The 17,755-nt window shown below is 39.1% G+C and overlaps 5 protein-coding genes across 5 annotated transcripts; 3 read left to right on the forward strand and 2 right to left on the reverse strand.

Moving 5' to 3' along the window:
* Nucleotides 1–251: 251 nt before the first annotated feature.
* Nucleotides 252–1,354, forward strand: LOC108053156 (phenoloxidase-activating factor 2). Its single transcript, XM_017135745.2, has 2 exons — nucleotides 252–419; nucleotides 477–1,354. Exons 1-2 carry the CDS (start codon nucleotides 252–254, stop codon nucleotides 1,320–1,322), a joined length of 1,014 nt encoding a protein of 337 aa, XP_016991234.2. The 3' UTR covers nucleotides 1,323–1,354.
* Nucleotides 1,355–3,570: 2,216 nt separating this feature from the next.
* Nucleotides 3,571–5,891, forward strand: LOC108053151. Its single transcript, XM_044459406.1, has 3 exons — nucleotides 3,571–4,326; nucleotides 4,619–5,455; nucleotides 5,718–5,891. The coding sequence occupies exons 1-3, from the start codon at nucleotides 3,571–3,573 to the stop codon at nucleotides 5,889–5,891; spliced, it is 1,767 nt and encodes a 588-aa protein (XP_044315341.1).
* Nucleotides 5,892–5,912: 21 nt separating this feature from the next.
* Nucleotides 5,913–8,946, reverse strand: LOC108053152 (glycoprotein-N-acetylgalactosamine 3-beta-galactosyltransferase 1). Its single transcript, XM_044459888.1, has 4 exons — nucleotides 7,307–8,946; nucleotides 7,011–7,107; nucleotides 6,455–6,727; nucleotides 5,913–6,391 (listed from the first exon to the last, which is right to left on the reverse strand). The coding sequence occupies exons 1-4, from the start codon at nucleotides 7,819–7,821 to the stop codon at nucleotides 6,107–6,109; spliced, it is 1,170 nt and encodes a 389-aa protein (XP_044315823.1). The 5' UTR covers nucleotides 7,822–8,946; the 3' UTR covers nucleotides 5,913–6,106.
* Nucleotides 8,947–9,685: 739 nt separating this feature from the next.
* LOC108053155 lies at nucleotides 9,686–11,357 on the reverse strand. The gene is made up of 2 exons (XM_017135744.1): nucleotides 11,059–11,357; nucleotides 9,686–10,633 (listed from the first exon to the last, which is right to left on the reverse strand). Exons 1-2 carry the CDS (start codon nucleotides 11,068–11,070, stop codon nucleotides 9,755–9,757), a joined length of 891 nt encoding a protein of 296 aa, XP_016991233.1. The 5' UTR covers nucleotides 11,071–11,357; the 3' UTR covers nucleotides 9,686–9,754.
* Nucleotides 11,358–11,807: 450 nt separating this feature from the next.
* LOC108053159 (glycoprotein-N-acetylgalactosamine 3-beta-galactosyltransferase 1) lies at nucleotides 11,808–15,086 on the forward strand. The gene is made up of 4 exons (XM_017135747.1): nucleotides 11,808–12,283; nucleotides 12,341–12,434; nucleotides 14,491–14,787; nucleotides 14,853–15,086. The coding sequence occupies exons 1-4, from the start codon at nucleotides 11,844–11,846 to the stop codon at nucleotides 15,084–15,086; spliced, it is 1,065 nt and encodes a 354-aa protein (XP_016991236.1). The 5' UTR covers nucleotides 11,808–11,843.
* The last annotated feature ends 2,669 nt before the right edge of the window (nucleotides 15,087–17,755 follow it).

The raw sequence follows: 17,755 nt of genomic DNA on the forward strand, positions 1-17,755 counted from the left end.
AAGAATATATACTAAATACTATACAAATACTAACAATTTTGTAAAATAATTTCAATAAAAAAAAAATATTTCGTTTTAATTTTTTATAGGCTTTGTTTTTTAAGCTTTTGAGCTTACTTCTGCATATGTATATAAATGTATGTAGAAGCATTGTGCTTATCAATTGATAGCAGTATAGAGGATTCTTTGTTCTCAGAATATATACAATTGTCAGTATAAATTTAATTTATTCTTAGGTCGTCAGTCAAACAATGTCGCTAAGAGTAATTATTTTAAGTTGCCTTTTATGGGTGCTGACTGAGGCGAGAGCACCTTGTGGACTCCAAATGGATTGCGTACCCAAGGGCCTCTGTATTAATGCCCCGACCTTCAGTTCGGCATGCCTGAACTCAGAAACATGCTGTCACACTTCTGGAATAGTAAGTGCATATATATAGAATTACGTTTAATTATTAATATGTATTTTTCAATTGCAGTTGGCTATCGGGGCCCCACAAAATTGTGGTCGGAGTAATCCCAGAGGTCTGGAAACAGAAACGCAGGTTACACTCGATCAGTCAAGGCCCAACGAATTTCCATGGATCGTGGCGTTGATGAAAGGATCTGATTTATTTGGCTCTGGCACTCTGGTCACCGAAAATGTCGTAGTAACTGCTGCCCACCTGATGATGAATAAGACAATAGACGATTTCCTAGTCGCAGGTGGTGTTTGGGACTTGAAGCAATTGTTCAAAAACACGGTTGTGACGCGATACCCGGCCAGGATAGTAAGGCATCCAGGCTTCAATGGCATTACCGGTAGAAACAACATAGCGCTCATCGTACTCGCCATTTCGTTCCAGTTGAAACCCCAGATCGGTACCATTTGCTGGCCCTCTCCGGGAATTTCATACGTTGGAGATCGCTGCTTGGTGGCCGGTTGGGGCAAGTTGGACTATCTCGATGGCGACATTTCGCATCGACAAAAGAAAATTGATCTACCAATCGTAAGCAGCGGAGTGTGTGCGGCCCAAGTAAGTAGGGTGCTGGGTAGGAGGTACACGCTCGATCCCACCATGCTGTGCGCCGGTGGAGAAAGGGGACGAGATTCCTGCAAGGGCGACGGTGGATCCCCCCTGATGTGCCCGATCCCCGGATACCCTGATCTTTTCGAATTCGTCGGCATTGTCAACAGCGGCATAAAGTGCGGAGAGGAAGACGTGCCCGGCCTGTACACCAACATTACCCAGATGAAGTCTTGGATTGATGAACAGATGGATGACGAGCTCAATAAGCCCTATAACACATTTCCCATTTACAATATAGACTACGATTCTTACTAAGAGGAACTAAATAAAATTGAAATTCATTTTTATTTATTTGTTTTTATTTTCTACAGTATTAGGAATAATATGGATGAATGGAGATTTAGGAAATAAAACTCTATATACCTAAAGATCAGGAATACTTGTATACGGTGATGCCCATAACTTTTCTTACAGAAATCCGATTTAAAAGTGCCATATTTCTAAATGATTGTCGTTTAATTCTCAAAAATATACATTTTCAGATTGATTTGTATTTTTGGGTCGGCTTTTCGTCATTTTCCTAATTTTAAATAAATGCAGAAAAGTATCCTTAAACCTGCACTTTTAAGCCCATAACTTTTCTTACAGATCTCCGATTCCAAAGTGGCATACCTTAAAATGATTGTGGTTTGATTCTCTAAAAAACTGTGTTTTCACTTTATTTTTTATTTTTGGGTCGATTTTTCCTCATTTTTAATGATGTTACACCTTTTCAAATTTTCGAAAAATGGCTTTGCAGAAAAGGGTGCAAAAACGGCACTTCTAAGCTCATAACTTTTCCAACTGATATCCGATTACAAAGTGGCATACCTCAAAATGATTGTGGTTTGATTCTCTAAAAAACTGTGTTTTCACTTTATTTTTTATTTTTGGGTCGATTTTTCCTCATTTTTAATGATGTTACCCCTTTTCAAATTTTCGAAAAATGGCTTTGCAGAAAAGGGTCCAAAAACGGAACTTCTAAGGTCATAACTTTTCCTACAGATATCCGATTACAAAGTGGAATACCTCAAATGATTCTGCTTTAATTCTCTAAAAAACTGTGTTTTCACTTTATTTTTTATTTTTGGGTCGATTTTTCGTCATTTTTAATGATGTTACCCCTTTTCAAATTTTCGAAAAATGGCTTTGCAGAAAAGTGTCTAAAAACGGCACTTCTAAGCTCATAACTTTTCCAACTGATATCCGATTACAAAGTGGCATGCCTCAAAATGATTGTGGTTTGATTCTCTAAAAAACTGTGTTTTCACTTTATTTTTTATTTTTGGGTCGATTTTTCCTCATTTTTAATGATGTTACCCCTTTTCAAATTTTCGAAAAATGGCTTTGCAGAAAAGGGTCCAAAAACGGCACTTCTAAGCTCATAACTTTTCCAACTGATATCCGATTACAAAGTGGCATGCCTCAAAATGATTGTGGTTTGATTCTCTAAAAAACTGTGTTTTCACTTTATTTTTTATTTTTGGGTCGATTTTTCCTCATTTTTAATGATGTTACCCCTTTTCAAATTTTCGAAAAATGGCTTTGTAGTAAAGTGTCCAAAAACGGCACTTCTAAGCTCATAACTTTTCCAACTGATCTCCGATTACAAAGTGGCATACCTCAAAATGATTGTGGTTTGATTCTCTAAAAAACTGTCTTTTCACTTTATTTTTTATTTTTGGGTCGATTTTTCCTCATTTTTAATGATGTTACCCCTTTTCAAATTTTCGAAAAATGGCTTTGCAGAAAAGGGTCCAAAAACGGCACTTCTAAGCTCATAACTTTTCCAACTGATATCCGATTACAAAGTGGCATACCTCAAAATGATTGTGGTTTGATTCTCTAAAAAACTGTGTTTTCACTTTATTTTTTATTTTTGGGTCGATTTTTCCTCATTTTTAATGATGTTACCCCTTTTCAAATTTTCGAAAAATGGCTTTGCAGAAAAGGGTCCAAAAACGGAACTTCTAAGGTCATAACTTTTCCTACAGATATCCGATTACAAAGTGGAATACCTCAAAATGATTCTGCTTTAATTCTCTAAAAAACTGTGTTTTCACTTTATTTTTTATTTTTGGGTCGATTTTTCGTCATTTTTAATGATGTTACCCCTTTTCAAATTTTCGAAAAATGGCTTTGCAGAAAAGTGTCTAAAAACGGCACTTCTAAGCTCATAACTTTTCCTACAGACATCCATCCGATTACAAAGTGGCATACCTCAAAATGATTGTGGTTTAATTCCCTAATTTCCCTTTTTTTTTTTTGTATGTAACCCCTTTTTAAATTTTCGAAAAATGGCTCTGCCGATGCATTATCTACCCTATATATTATAATCATAAACAAACAAGAAAGAAAGCAAGCTTTGGCAGCTTCAATATATAAACTTTGGCCTGCCGAAGTTTGCTTCCTTTCTTGTTATTATTGAACTAATTTGAGTTATACTCATTAAATATTTATGAACCTGAGGAGCTGTATCTAAGAATGCCAAAGTTTTTATGAAATAAAAAATAAAAGAACAAATATGAACTTTAGGGGAACATTCAGATTGCTGTTCCTGTCAACTTTGTCCTGGCTGTCTGTACTCGAGTTGATGATATTTCTCAACAGCACGTTCTTTGAAGATCTGAAGGAGCTAATTTGTAAGCCATATAAGGAGAAGATAGGTGACTACGATGTTGGTCTAAGAAGTCAGCATTGGAACGATGATCGGATAGCCAAACTTCTGCGGGAGCAGGTGCGCGTGCATTGCCTGGTTTATCTGGACCAATCGGACTACAAGTTCGGTCTTTTGAAGGCGGGGCATGCTAAGAGGAGTTGGGGTCGTCGCTGCAATCGCTTGACCATTGTCGACCAAAGGAAGATCACTCTGTTGGAGGCATACCGCCGTACTTACATGGAGTTCCACAATGAGCTCGACTGGCTGCTGGTCGTGTACCTGGACTCGTATGTCATTATGGAGAATCTGCGCCACATGCTGGCGCACTATCAGCCCACCGAGGAGTTATATTTTAGTGCCCATCATGCCTTCTATATCTATGCCCATGTGGGCATGGTCCCCACCACCGATTTCATCTTCAGTAGGGAGGCTTTGGAGCAGCTGGTCACGAGGAACTGCCTCCAAAATGAAGTCTTTTTCAGGGAGTGCTTGAAACGAATGAGACGGGGTCCCAGCGAGGACCTCCTGCCATTTAACGTCCCGGATGAGGTGATCCCGTTCAGTTTGCGTCAGGAGTTCTGGCTTTGGCCCTGCGCCTTTCGAGCAGTCTACGATAATCAGGTGAGTTGGCTTACCATCTTCAAGACAATTTATGTCCGAATACTCAATAAATGTTATTATATATATTTTTGACAAATATTATATCAAAGTTTGATTCTTTATAAGCTCTCAAAGTCAACGTGCTAGTCACAAATTATTATTGAATTGTTCAAAGTATAAAAATATTTGAGCTAATAAAATAAATAGTTTTGTGATTAAAAAATAACATTCTTGAACTGAATTTAAATATTTAACATCATAAATGCTTCTTTTCAATTTGAAACTAAAGCTTATATTTAATCGTAACCTTTAGAGCTGGGAGAGTTGCTTTGGGAAAGCCATTATTTTCCCATATTGCCGTGCCATGTCCATGTATACCCTGGAGTTTGTGCTCTACCACCTGCGACCCTATGGCCACGTAAATCCCCTGCCGGAACTGAGGTCTTCCAGTCTTCCCACCGCAGTAGCCTCTAGACCGTCGAACGATCGGGTGGCCAGGTACATGTATCGGTCGGTCAGGATAATCTGCCTGGTATTGACCTGGCAAAGGAATTACATGGGAGCCGTGAGAGCAGTTAGCGAGACTTGGGGTCGCCACTGCAACCGAGTGGTATACTATGGCAGTTCTTCGGTAACCATCTTGCCGGGACTCGAGATCGTGGGCCTAAACATCAGCGATAGTCGCAGCAATCTGTGGGGCAAGACAAAGGCCGCTTTCCGACATGCCTACATGCATTATGGCCATGAGGCGGATTGGTTCTACAAGGCCGATGACGATACCTATGCGGTAATGGAGAACATGCGCCACATGCTCCAGCCGCACTCACCCAAGACCCCGGTTTACTTCGGCTCCACATTCCAGTTGAACAACCACGTCTACATGTCCGGCGGAGCTGGCTATGTGCTCAGCAAAAGGGCTGTGGAGAAACTGGTTGATGGGATAGTGAGACACTGCCTGCCAGGAGATAAAGGCACTGAGGACTATCAGATGGGCGAATGCCTTCGGGAATTGCATGTGAAGGCCTACGATTCCAGGGACATTTACGGACGACATCGGTTCTTTTCACTAACCCTGGAACACTTTCTCATACCTGATCATGATGAAGATGACTTTTGGCTAAAGAGATATCTTCTGCACTCATCTGGAACGGTAAGAGAAACACTAACCCAAATTTACCAACTTAGATAATAGTTTATGGTAGGAAACTTATAATAGTTTGCAAATTAGCAAGAGTTTATCTTTACTATTTACGTCTCCGATTAATATATGTATAAAGAAATATAAATTATAATAAGCTTTGCAATGGGTTGTAAAACTCCTAGTGGCTTTTGTAAAGTTAAGCTAGAACAATAATACTTATTTTAATTTATAGAAAGGAACTTCATGCAAACTTAACTGGCTTTACTTTCAGGGAATGCAATGTTGTTCAACCTATTCAATTTCCATCCACTACGTGTCACCCTACGAAATGCACTTTTTGGAAACGATTTTGTATAAATCCCGACCATATGGCCTAATTGCTGGGCATCCTCCGCTAAAAACCTCAAGAAAAAGAGGATTAGGAACTCAACAGTTTAGGTTATGATGCTTCTTTATTTAATTTAAACATATGTTTGTAACTTATAAATAATTAAAATGGCAATAAGTAAAACTTACATCAATCATAGCCTATCCGGACAAAAACGGGGTAACAATAATATTAATTGGCTTAATTAAACGAGCAGTTTTAGAACTATAACTTACGATATCTTGGTCTTACTCTTTGGCATTGTCTGCTGCAGTCAATATTACATTAATTATTCATCGCAAGAAGGCTAAGACTTGGGCTTTGGCTTTTGGTTTTGTGACATTTTTTCCTGGCACCATTTTGTTAAATGTCATTTTTCCGAGCTCAATTTGTTTGGTTTGAGAAGTACCATTTGAATGGTTAACAGCCAAAAAGGATTTCTTCGAGGGCAACTGATCCTGTCGCCTGTTAATGCCAAAAACTCCTAACTTATAGATAATATAATCGAGTACATAGAACTCCTTGGCGTTGTTGTAGTGAAACGAGATAGCCGAGTTCGAACAGCAATCGTTTGTGATCTATAAGAAAAAAAGAAGTAGTTCTGATTTGCAGTCGAGGACCGGATGGGAAGATTTCCTTACATTTGGAGTCGTGTGGTAGAGCAGAGGTCGGTACCACTGCGGCGCGTCTGGATACCAGTGCAGCGGGGAGAAGGGAATGAAGCGACTCAGGCCGTGTTCGTCCCTGGAATCTCCACCCACAACGCCCACCCCCTGCAGACATCGGCCCAGTTCCACGTCCTCGTAGCCATATCCACGGTTGCTGCAGAGGCTACTGTTGCCAAATCCCACCTTCATGAGCCGGTGCAGGGCCATTTTGCTCAGAACATAGCCCGCTCCTCCAGACATGTATCCCTGGAAGAAAATTGTAAGGTTTATTTAAATAAATGGTATAGCCCAATCCAATATATTCGGAATGGTTTTCATTTTATATAATTGCATACATATAAGTGTAGCCCACTTTACGGCGAAAAAATAAAAGGGGTTCTTTAAACTTTTGTTTTATATTTTGTAAGTTGAAAGAAACTAATATTAATATACTACCCTGAAAATCTAATATTTTGATATTTTAAGCTGTGGCAAGACTTTAAAAATCAGTAAGCTAATATAATAATTATCAAAAATAATTTGAATTTACCTCTTTTACATGCGTGCGAAACTTGTTGCCAAAATAAACTGGGGCCTTCGGACTGTAGGCGGATAAAAAGGCTCGCAGGTTCTCCATTATCACGTAGCTGAAATCAAAGAAGGGCAGCAAAATGTATTGTAAACATTTCATAATCTGGGTTTTGCATTTGTAAAGATATAGTAAGGTAATCTAAAAGTATGTTTTGAATAGAGAAAACGTATGGAACTTAAAAGCTATAAATCTATTATTAATTTAATATAAGAATGGCTTATTCTTTCTCATTAAACTCTGCTAATCGCACTTACGTGTCATCGTCGGCCTTCAGAAACCAGTCGTAGTTCCGAAAATGATGCTTGTAGACATACTGGAGTGATGCCCGAGTCTTGGGCCATAGGTTTGAGTAGCCCTCCCTCACTTTCAGAGCCACTGCACCCAGTTCCTTATCCGCCTTGGTGCTCATGAAGATCAGCTTGTTGCAGCGCGTGCCCCAAGTTCTCTGGAGGTGGATGGCGCGACTCTGGTGGTTTTTTGGGCTGGTTAGCACCATGCACAGGACACGTGTCTTGTTGAACAGATGGGAGGCCAGCTCATGAGGAGATGGAGGTGTGGTGGTAATGTAGGGAGAAGTGGAGGTGGTGGAAGGAGCCGTGGGGCAAGGACTTATCCGGCGACTGGTAGGAAAGGGGCTGCTTTTCTCCTTCACCTGAGCCTCCTGATTTTGCCTTCGCATCAACTCCGACAACAAAATGCCCCAGGCCACGCCGATGAGTACCATCAAAACCAGCTCCAAACGCTTTCGATGCGGCCGTAGTCCAATCATTTCGATTCTTTACAGATAAAACACAACGATGAAGGTAATAAGTTCGATATTCTTGTTGTCTATGTGTTACAATATCAATAGCATTCCATTTCTGTATTTTGAAACGTTATATTTAGTCACAAGAATCAATCTGTTATTATATCTGCTTGAAAGTCGCATGCTTATAACAAATTTTTGGAAAATATTTCATTTAATAGTAGTTTATTCGACTTGGCGCAAATTGAAAAGATTTAGTCATCATTACATGTGGAATAAACACAGTCAAGGAACTGATTAAAATATAAATTTGATTTCATATTACTTTCTTAGTTTGGGTATTCACAATGTTAAATTAATAAACAAGCTACTCTTTGATTGTCATAGCCTTCAAATAAAAATGAAGTGATACATAAATATGTTATAAAATATTTTACATTTGCCTTGTTGTCATGGTATAGTCATTTTCATAGCTATGTATTGATATATGGAATTGATTTTGTTTTGATTTTTTCCCCAGCGCTGTTGCTTTTTTCTTTTCTCTGAGGCGCGTTTGTTTACTTTTTTATGCAAATCTTATGTCGTCAGGCGGCAAAGTGTTGTTGTTGCCGCTTTATAGGCAGTCGAAGCTTTCTTGTTGTTGTCGAATCACCACCGAATTAACACATTCTTGAGACAGTGACGCAGAGTCGAAAGCCTGTAAAGATGCGGTCGACCTTCGGGGCCAACACACTCGGTGGTGCAGGTGTGCGTGGAGTATGGAGTGTGGAGTATGGAGTGTGGAGTGTGGTGGCTATGGAGTGCCACAATTTGCCTGAGTTCAATTCGATCCGCAATTGCTAAATCGCAAATGGCAATTGGCTGGCCCGTGTGATGCTTTTTCGAGGCGTTTCAATCTCATTTGGGGCCGTTTCGAATCGGTGCCTCCAATTGGGCGACCGTTTTTCAGCTGCTTCCCCGATCGCTTCGTTTATCACTTCTTTTACTCCGGCACTGGCGCAGAATTTCAATCACTTGCGCTCTTTGGAAAGGCGATAAAAATAAACGCTGCTCGAACGCGACTTGCAGCTCAAAACACAAAAACAAACAAGAAATAAACAATGAGCCAAGAGAAGCTCGGAAATAAGCGGCTAGCAACGTCTTCGCGCTTTGCCGGCAGTTGACAGACTCGGCTTAAATGGGCGCGACGAAAATGTTGCTGGCGAAATACCTTAACGCTTGTTCAGCCACAATGTTGCCAGATATTTAACGGTAATTCTTTTATTGAAAAGATCGAATTTGAAATTAATTATATACTTAAGTAAGTAATATTTGTCACTTTTTGTTCTTAGTAACCGATTTCTCCAAGTTTTTTTAAGCAATGAAAATGTAATAAATAAAGTAAATATCTTTATTATAAGCATACTTTTTTAACTTTGTATTGATTCGACTTAAATATTGAAATCATCAATATCATTATTGGCTTGAACATTTTCTTGTCAAATAAAAATGATAGTTAACACCTTGGAAATCTCATGTGCTTAAGTAGTAAACTTAAATTTTTTTATGTGTCACATTTATGGGGCTTGATAGTGAGTTTAATTTATTCGCAAATAACCAAACATCGTTACGTTTGACATAGCATGCTTTGACCTTTCATATTTTTCTCTGAACGATTAAAAGAAGTCGGTAAGGTATTTGTGTTGCCTCCTTAACAGGCTGCAACATGTGGCCACTCGCACCTTAATTACTTAACTTATTCCGCAATACAATACAGGCTTTAAATTTCTTGAAATCGTGAAAATGCCAGGGAAAAGCTTTCCAAAGCTTCACTTTATGTGGTTGTATAGCCCCGAAAATAGGCAACACCTCAAAAGTTATTAAATGATCAATGTTTTGTATTTATTAATTAACAAACTAGTAGTAGATGAAGCACAATGAAGGAATATACAAGGAGTGCGTAGCAGAGGAGCAGGACTCAGGCGTAGGGACCGCCAGAGGCGTCGAGTCCTCGTGGTGCATTGGCGTAGCTATCCTCCGCGAAGGTGTTGCTCACTCCGGATCCGGAAACGGAGCCAGAGGAGGAGGAGGAGGTGGACCTGGAGCCCGAACCAGATCCTGATCTTAGCTCAGCCTCCAAGAAAGCTGATCCCTCGGACTTGGAGCGCTCATCGCGAGCCACGAACGGAGTGGGCTGCTGCGCCTGCACCTGGGCCACTGGAACCACCACCGCCTTGAGGGCATAGGGCACTCGGTTGACCACCGCATTGAAGCCATGGACATCATCCGCGGTGTAGGTCACGGTGCGCTTGTAGCCATCGGGATCGATGAGGCTGTAGAAGCCCCTGACCACATAACCATCGCGGGTCTCGCTGTGCTCCTTGATGTCGCCAGTGCTCTCGTCGTTCACGGCATAGTTGAAGCTGTAGCTGGCGGGCGGGAAGACCTCCGGCTCCTGGTGTTGACGAACCGATTGGACTACCACCGAATCCTGGGGCACAGATGCAACCACCTCCGAGTTCTGCTCCTGGCGGAGGACGGGCAGCGGGGAGGGCAACAGGATGGACTCTGCATTGGCGGCACTGGCTGCGTTTTGGAGCAGATTTGAGGCCTGGGCACTGGCCGTTCGGCTGCCGGCTGCAAACTGATTCCTGGCGGGCGCCACGTAGTCGTAGCCATCGGGAGTCGCCTCCGAGTTCAGGGCATTGTTGCTGGGCGTGTGGTAGTCGCTCAGGAAGTCCTCACCCGAACTGGAAGCACTGCGCTCCAGGGAGTTGACCGCCGTGGCCGACTTCTCGTTGTAGTTGTATTCCGCTTGGCCAGCGGCAAACAGGGCCAGCGACAGCAGGGTAAAGAACTGCAAAATATTATAAATAATAATAATAAAATGTATTAAACAATTTTGTATTTAAATCTTATTTTTCTACAGAAAACTTTTGAAATGATTATTAATATTTATTTCTGTAACATTTCTTCTGAAGACTACTTTACTAAATCAAAAATATACTTTTCTTGAATCTTTGAATAACATCTAGGGCACGTTTTTATACTACAATATGTATTTTTTTAATATTTACAATAATTAATAAGGATGAACTCATTTCTTGAACTTCTTTCGAATTACAATTAATGTGTTTTATAGCTTTCAAAGGACATACTGATTCTTTGATAATTTTATATTATGTTTAAAAGAGTGGAAAGTATATAAATATATCCTTTTGTTCCTTGCATCCTAATTTTATTTGAGCCTGAATATACAAATTGGTCTCCATCACAACATACCTTAGCTGCCATCTCAAATCGTTTGGGGATCTTCCTTCCGTGTGTCTGCCTCCACAAATTGTCAGCTAACTGATGTCATAATTGAGGCAACTCGGAGTTTTTATACTACATCTCAATTGCAGTTTATTACTCAATGAGTGCCGTTATACAATGTCATGCGCCTCAATTGATCGATTTCCCATTGTCCAAAGACCGTACAATGTATTGGTAACACTTTCATTTTAATTTGGTGACCATTTTTATGCTGCGTAAGCGTAGACGCTATTGAAAGATGAGACAGCTTCGTGTGATAAAAAATAAATAAGAACTGGAGCAGAAGTTGGCAATAAATAAGATGGAAAACAAAATGACTTCTGAAATACTTTTTGAATTCCAGATACTTCTTGACTTCCTTAGATGCCCTAGACAATTTATCACTGAATCCGATTAGTGTTTCATTATTGTTCTAGGCCTAATGTTTTTCGGAATGGCTTTTTACATGTGCTTAACAAAATGATTGCAAATTCAAAAGTTAAGTTTAAGAAATTCCAAAAAAAAACTTAGATTTTTTGCAATATATATTAATATTATAATTTCTCAACTAAATACATTAAAAATCCCACATTATTTCAATGGGCATCTCTAATCTCCCACCAAATCGACGATGTTTGATGGCTTTGATAAGAAAACAAAGCAAACCGGTTGCTGGCCAACTGAAGTTGGCTGATTGCCGTCTGGTCAAAACAAACGGCCAGTTGTCGGCAATCGGGAATCAAACGTCGCGGAGAACACAACGCTGGCGCAGAATGACGGCCAAGATTAAGTTGCGGTCTCAGCTGCATTTGCTGACGGGTTTCATGGCGGGATTCGTCTTGGCCTTTGTGCTGCTCTTGTATGTGTATGATGTCAGTAGGGTGACGCCCTGCTGGAGCAGTTCCTCAACGATGTCCACAGCCACGGCCAGGATTCGGGGTAGTCCACCTGCCCGGATTCTGTGCATGGTGCTCACCTGTCCGGAAAACGTGGAAACCCTGGCCCGGACAGTCCACGATACTTGGGGTCAGCGATGCAGCCACCTGATCTTTGCCAGCAGTGAGGATTACGAACCACTGGGCGTGGTCCAGGTGGTTGAGCCAGGGGGCGGTGGCTACGAGGATCTGTGGAATAAAACTCGCGAGGGATTCCGCCACGTTTGGGAACACTTTGGTCGCGACTTCGATTGGTTCCTCAAGGCGGATGACGATACGTAAGTAACGCTAGCAGGGATTTTCCCTGCCATCCCTTAACTTTACCACCTTCGCAGTTATGTGGTCATGGAGAATCTGCAGCAGCTGCTGAGCGGTTTCGATCCGGATACACCCGTCTACTTTGGATACAAGATGTCACGATATAATGTGGTGAGTGATAAACGTTTAACATATCTCTCAATAACTTCCGCCTTTGTGCTTATGTTTTGGTAAATGATGGATTTAATCGATTATCTCTGTTTACACAGAGAAAAAAATAGAAGTTGACAAATACTTTTTGTAAATAATTATTTGTTAGACTTTGTTGTCCACAAACAATGACCTAAATGAATAGGTTCTTCCTTATTTTTTTTCAAAAATTTTTCTTGGAAATTTTTATTTGCCATTTTTTATTGAACATGTTTAAAAAGTTTTTTTTACTGTTCATAAAATTTATTTGGTAAATGATCCAGTTGATCGCTGGCATTAGCTTTTAATTAACTGCTCATCTTCCATGGTATTGTCGCCCGCTTGTTCGGCTAATTTGAATTTCTAATTTCTATTCGGTGTTGAACTTTAAGTTTAGATTTTCGGTGATATTTAAATTATTTCTTCCGAGCTCAGCAAAAATGCTCCCGGCGAAAATTATTTGCATATGTCAATAAATCAGTTAAACAAATGTTTTTGGGAAGGTAACTACAGTATTGCAAAATATTTATTTATAAAAAATTATACAAATTTATGTAGATAACAACTGTTATGTACTAAAATGTATTGAAAGGAATTAACGTTGATCAATAACTGTTTTATTGTTCATTATTTTTCAACACAGTAATTAATTTAAAGAGATAAAGAAATTTAATTATAAGCTCTTTTAACTTTCTCATACGATATATACGATATTTGGTAAAGAAATGTGCTAATAACAAAATTCTCATTGTTAGAATAACCGGTCATCTTTTGTGACTGTAATCTCTTAACAACTAATAACGATTTATTGTGCATTGTGTGCCGGTAAACAAACATTAAATCTATTATTGGTAAGATGATATCATGCAGAACAGTTGAGATCTTGACTGGCCAAAAGCCTCTGGTCTTGGCTGTTTCCGTGTGCATAGATCAATCGGATCCGGCGACAACAAGAAATTATATTCGCATTAACAATCGCAGCTGCCTGCAGTCTGCACAGACTGATGGCAGTGCCTCACCTGAGGTCATCGCGATTACCTGGCACGCATCTTTCACAGCCGCACCTTTTGGGCGGTAGCCACAGATTTATTGCGCCTTCTGACATTTCCAAGAGTTGGGCAAGCTCTCCGTGAGACGAAGTACATTTCGTCTGCATACATTTGTTTACACATAAATAAACAAATGAGTTATGGAGGGCCTGCATCTGGTCGACCAAAAATTAAGATACTAAAATATTCTCTTTGTTTCGGCTTCTGCTCATCTCACATTTTGAATGGAGTTTATCGCGACTTGATTATTCCTAATGTATCATAAATGTTATAATGATGTGTGATTGATTGTTGTGATTATCTACCTGACTATGCCCGTCTGTGTTTTATGTTTTTTTATTGAATTTTGCAATCTTTGGTATTCAGCCAATTAACATATTTTATGCTCTCATGAATTATGCATTTATTTTATGCTGTGCTATATGCACTCAGAAAAAAATAAAGGAAATCCGGCTAACTTTTGTCTTTAGAAGCTTAAGAAGCATATAAATTGACTTCGATTTTTCTAAATTTAGTAAAATGTACGCTAGTGTGAGCCCCTTTTAAATTTTGTAAGACTTAAAAATAATGTTTTATGTGACACACTTCAGCAATATGATCTGTCATAATCCCAAGTCAAATGTGACAATTCATTAAATTTAATATTTCACTTCCATTAATTTGTGAGCTCAGCTTGTTTACATGTGAGTTTGATGCGTATTTTGACACATCATTCACTGCGAAGTGACCTCCAAAATAGGATTAAGTATATCTTTATTTCGTTGGTGGCTATGTTAAAAACCGAACACCGTTACTAAAGCTCGAAACAACTTGGATACTACGCGGTGTTTTCGAGGCTTTGATGTGAATAGTCATGCTTCAACATTTCCATTTTCTTATTGTGTGGGACAGGTTTGCGAAGTTAAAACGGGGAGTGTGGTATATTAATCTTAGAGTTTATGGAATATAATTTGTGATAATGGATAATAATAATGTTTTGTTTTTTGCAGAGTTATATGTCTGGCGGGGCTTCTTATGTTCTGAGTCGTCAGGCCCTCGATCGCTTTATGACCCAAGCCTACGAGTCTGAGGTGATTTGTCCACAGCCTAAAAAGATGGGAATCGAGGACTTTTACATGGGCATATGTCTGCAGAATGTGGGCGTCCATTTCGTGGACTCGTCTCAGTCGTTGGATGGGGACACAAAGCCAAAGTTTATGCCTCTGGACCTGGAACACTATATGTCGGAAGCAAATATAACGATTCCACAATGGTTGCGCCAGATGAGTTTTTCTCTAGTTGAAACTGTAAGTCCTGAATAAGACTGATTTATGCTTACAAAATGTAAACCAATTTGCCTAATCTCCTTTAGGGCTTGACATGTTGTTCCAAATATTCGGTGGCCTTTCATTATGCCAGCCGCGAACGGATGTTTCTCTACGAGTTTCTAATCTATCATCTTAAAGTGTTGAGTCCCAACCTGATTTCAGAAAGAAATCAGGGGAGTCAATTAACCTTATCTGATTTGATAAGGCGGTTTCCACTGGAAGATAATTCCAATATAAAAGACTTGCTACAGATGTCTGAGAAACCAGAGAATTTTTAGATATTCGTGTTTTTATTTTTATCTATTAAGATCTTAAACATGTGATATGATTTGTTGAATATAAATATATTAGTTTTATTTTATAATTCACATTGGATCTTGAATATTTAAAGTGAAATATAAAACTGATTAATAAAAATATACATTTAATATAATTTAAATAATGAGTACAATTATATGCTGTTCATATCTTGAAAAGTAACTGAAATATTTCTGTAGACAGCAAAATGCTTAATATCTATAGCATACTTTTAGGCATTTTTGAAGAATGATAATTGTGATAGATAACATGGCCGCAAACGAAACATGGCGCCTTAAAATACCATTTTATTTGCAACGCCTGTAAAGTTTTATTAACTTTGACTTAGCTTACCCATAAAAGGAAAACTAACTTAGATAGGTATAAAAACTATGGGTCAAATTTGACAATTCTACTATTTTTTATGGGTTTATAAGAGTGGTACTTTTCATAAAGAAAACTGTCTGCAATGGCTCAGAAGCCCGCAATTCATATATTATTTATATCCATGATCACCTTACCAAACACTAATTAAATGTTATTTTTACGTTGCAAATTGCTTTAATATGTTTTCGTATACCCTTTTTTTACAGTCATTTCAATTAAAATATTGCCTTGTAGTTAAGTCTTATAATAACACAAAGAAATGGGAAGAAAACTTTATTTAAGGTTTATTTTATTAATTAAGAAATTACATATTTTTGTTTGTAAAAACAACTGTCTTTAAAAATGATTTTTCTAAAGCTTATACCAAATTTCTTATAAAATGCAATTCAATTAGTAAAGGGTATTCCATGTTCACCATTAAAAAATTCCCTGTTGGCTGTATTTACGGTGATGCGCTTGTAATATTCCGCAAATGGTATTAAGCGGATGGCACATGGTCTGTAATATATTTTTAAAATTTATTGCACTGACCTTGCAATTCTACAGGTATTTAATTAACACCTGGCAGCTACACATAGTCGAAATGGCTGCTTCGGAGGGATTGGGACAGCAAAGATAAAGGCTAAAATGTGGTAAGAATTGCTGGGTAATCCTTCACTTTGCGCATTCTTGCATGAAGGGCTGACCAACTGAACTGCACTGGACTGGACTGGGCTGATTTTCATTACCAAAGTCAATGCCTCAGTCTCACCTTAATGCCGCCTCACCTGCTTTAGTTTACTGTGTACTGTGCGGTGCTGTTGCCAGGCCAAAGATAATTAAATCCAAAATCACGTACGCATGCTCGGTGTGTGTCAGTTGGCATTTCGACTCTTTCCCCTCCGAGATCCGGCGATCGGAATGCCTTCGCCGATTGAGATGTTTTTTTAGAAGCCGGCTGCTGCTCTGCGAAACTTTTTATGGTAAAATAGCATTAGAAATATCATAGATGGGACATCGCTCGTTAATATCAGATGCAAGTGAAAGGGAACTTGTTTAATTTGTTTTTGTGTGTTTTACTTACATTGTATGATTGCCCGGCTTGGGTTATTGTTAGGCATGAGCTCAGTGTGTTAATGGGTAATGGGTACAAGTAATTGAACATAAAAGCAAAAAGCTCTATTGAGGAAACGAATTCTCCAGCACTTGTTCAAACAGGGCGCTTAGTCGGAGCTGGGAGTGGGCCACAAGTGCACCTTGGAATCGCACTTCAGTGCAGTGCTATGGATATGGGATGGGTTCGGACTTGGAGTCAGCTCTTCGGTCTCATTTGGGGCTTAATCGTTTATTACACTTACTTGAAATGAGTGTGGGAAATTAGTGTGGGATCTCATATGCATTTTTTTGCAGAGCACATTTAAATTCATTACCAAAGTTGTTAGCTTGGTGATTGATTGATTAAAATAAATCTAACCTTTGCTTTAAGACTACATAGAATGTTGAGACAAATAATTACAAGAAAGAGTTATTTGGTAATAAGTTTATATTATACAAAATACACTTTTTAATTTCCGTTTAAGTAGACATTTAAAGACGGACTTAGTTTAAGCTCCTTATGAGCAATGTTTTTAATTCGCTTTGTGCGATTCAATCGAGTCAGATCAAAGAATCCAATTAGTGGAAAATCCACTTAATTTACGAGACCTACCAACTCCGCACTGAAACTATTTGCTAACAAGCTAAGCTAACACGGCTACTAGTTGCAGCAACCTACTAGTTAAATCAGTTTACTTATTTGCCCAAGATCAGTGTTTCTCCGTTCCAAAACAGCCGTCGCACAGTGCGTATGCTTAATGCGTTTCGCCTTAACTTTGACTTACTTCGGCTACTGCTGTTGCTGCGAATCTGAGTTGTCGGTTTCAATGGCGCGTGTTCCATTTTGTGGGCCGACACAAGCTTCACAAGGGGTTCAGTTTGGTTGTTGTTGCTGCTCTTGTTTTTGTCACCTGTCCGATTATTCTTATTATTATTATTACTATTTTTATTTGGCCGCATTGTGCGTTGTCGCTGTCGAGTCGCTTTGCCTGACCTTCGATCACTCGCTCTCGATTTGCAAGCCATTAAAATTGATATTTTTCGTAGCTGAAATTGAAATTGTATCGAAATCCAAACTGTAAGAAATCAATTACTTGGGGTATGCGTAACCGTGCCTTACTCATAAATTGTTTGCAGCATACGATTTTTTTGGCTTTTTGTGCCGTGAAAGTTGTGAAGCCATTTAAAA

Source organism: Drosophila rhopaloa, unplaced genomic scaffold (genome assembly GCF_018152115.1).
Source record: "Drosophila rhopaloa isolate 14029-0021.01 unplaced genomic scaffold, ASM1815211v1 contig_2, whole genome shotgun sequence".
Classification (NCBI taxonomy): domain Eukaryota; kingdom Metazoa; phylum Arthropoda; class Insecta; order Diptera; family Drosophilidae; genus Drosophila; species Drosophila rhopaloa.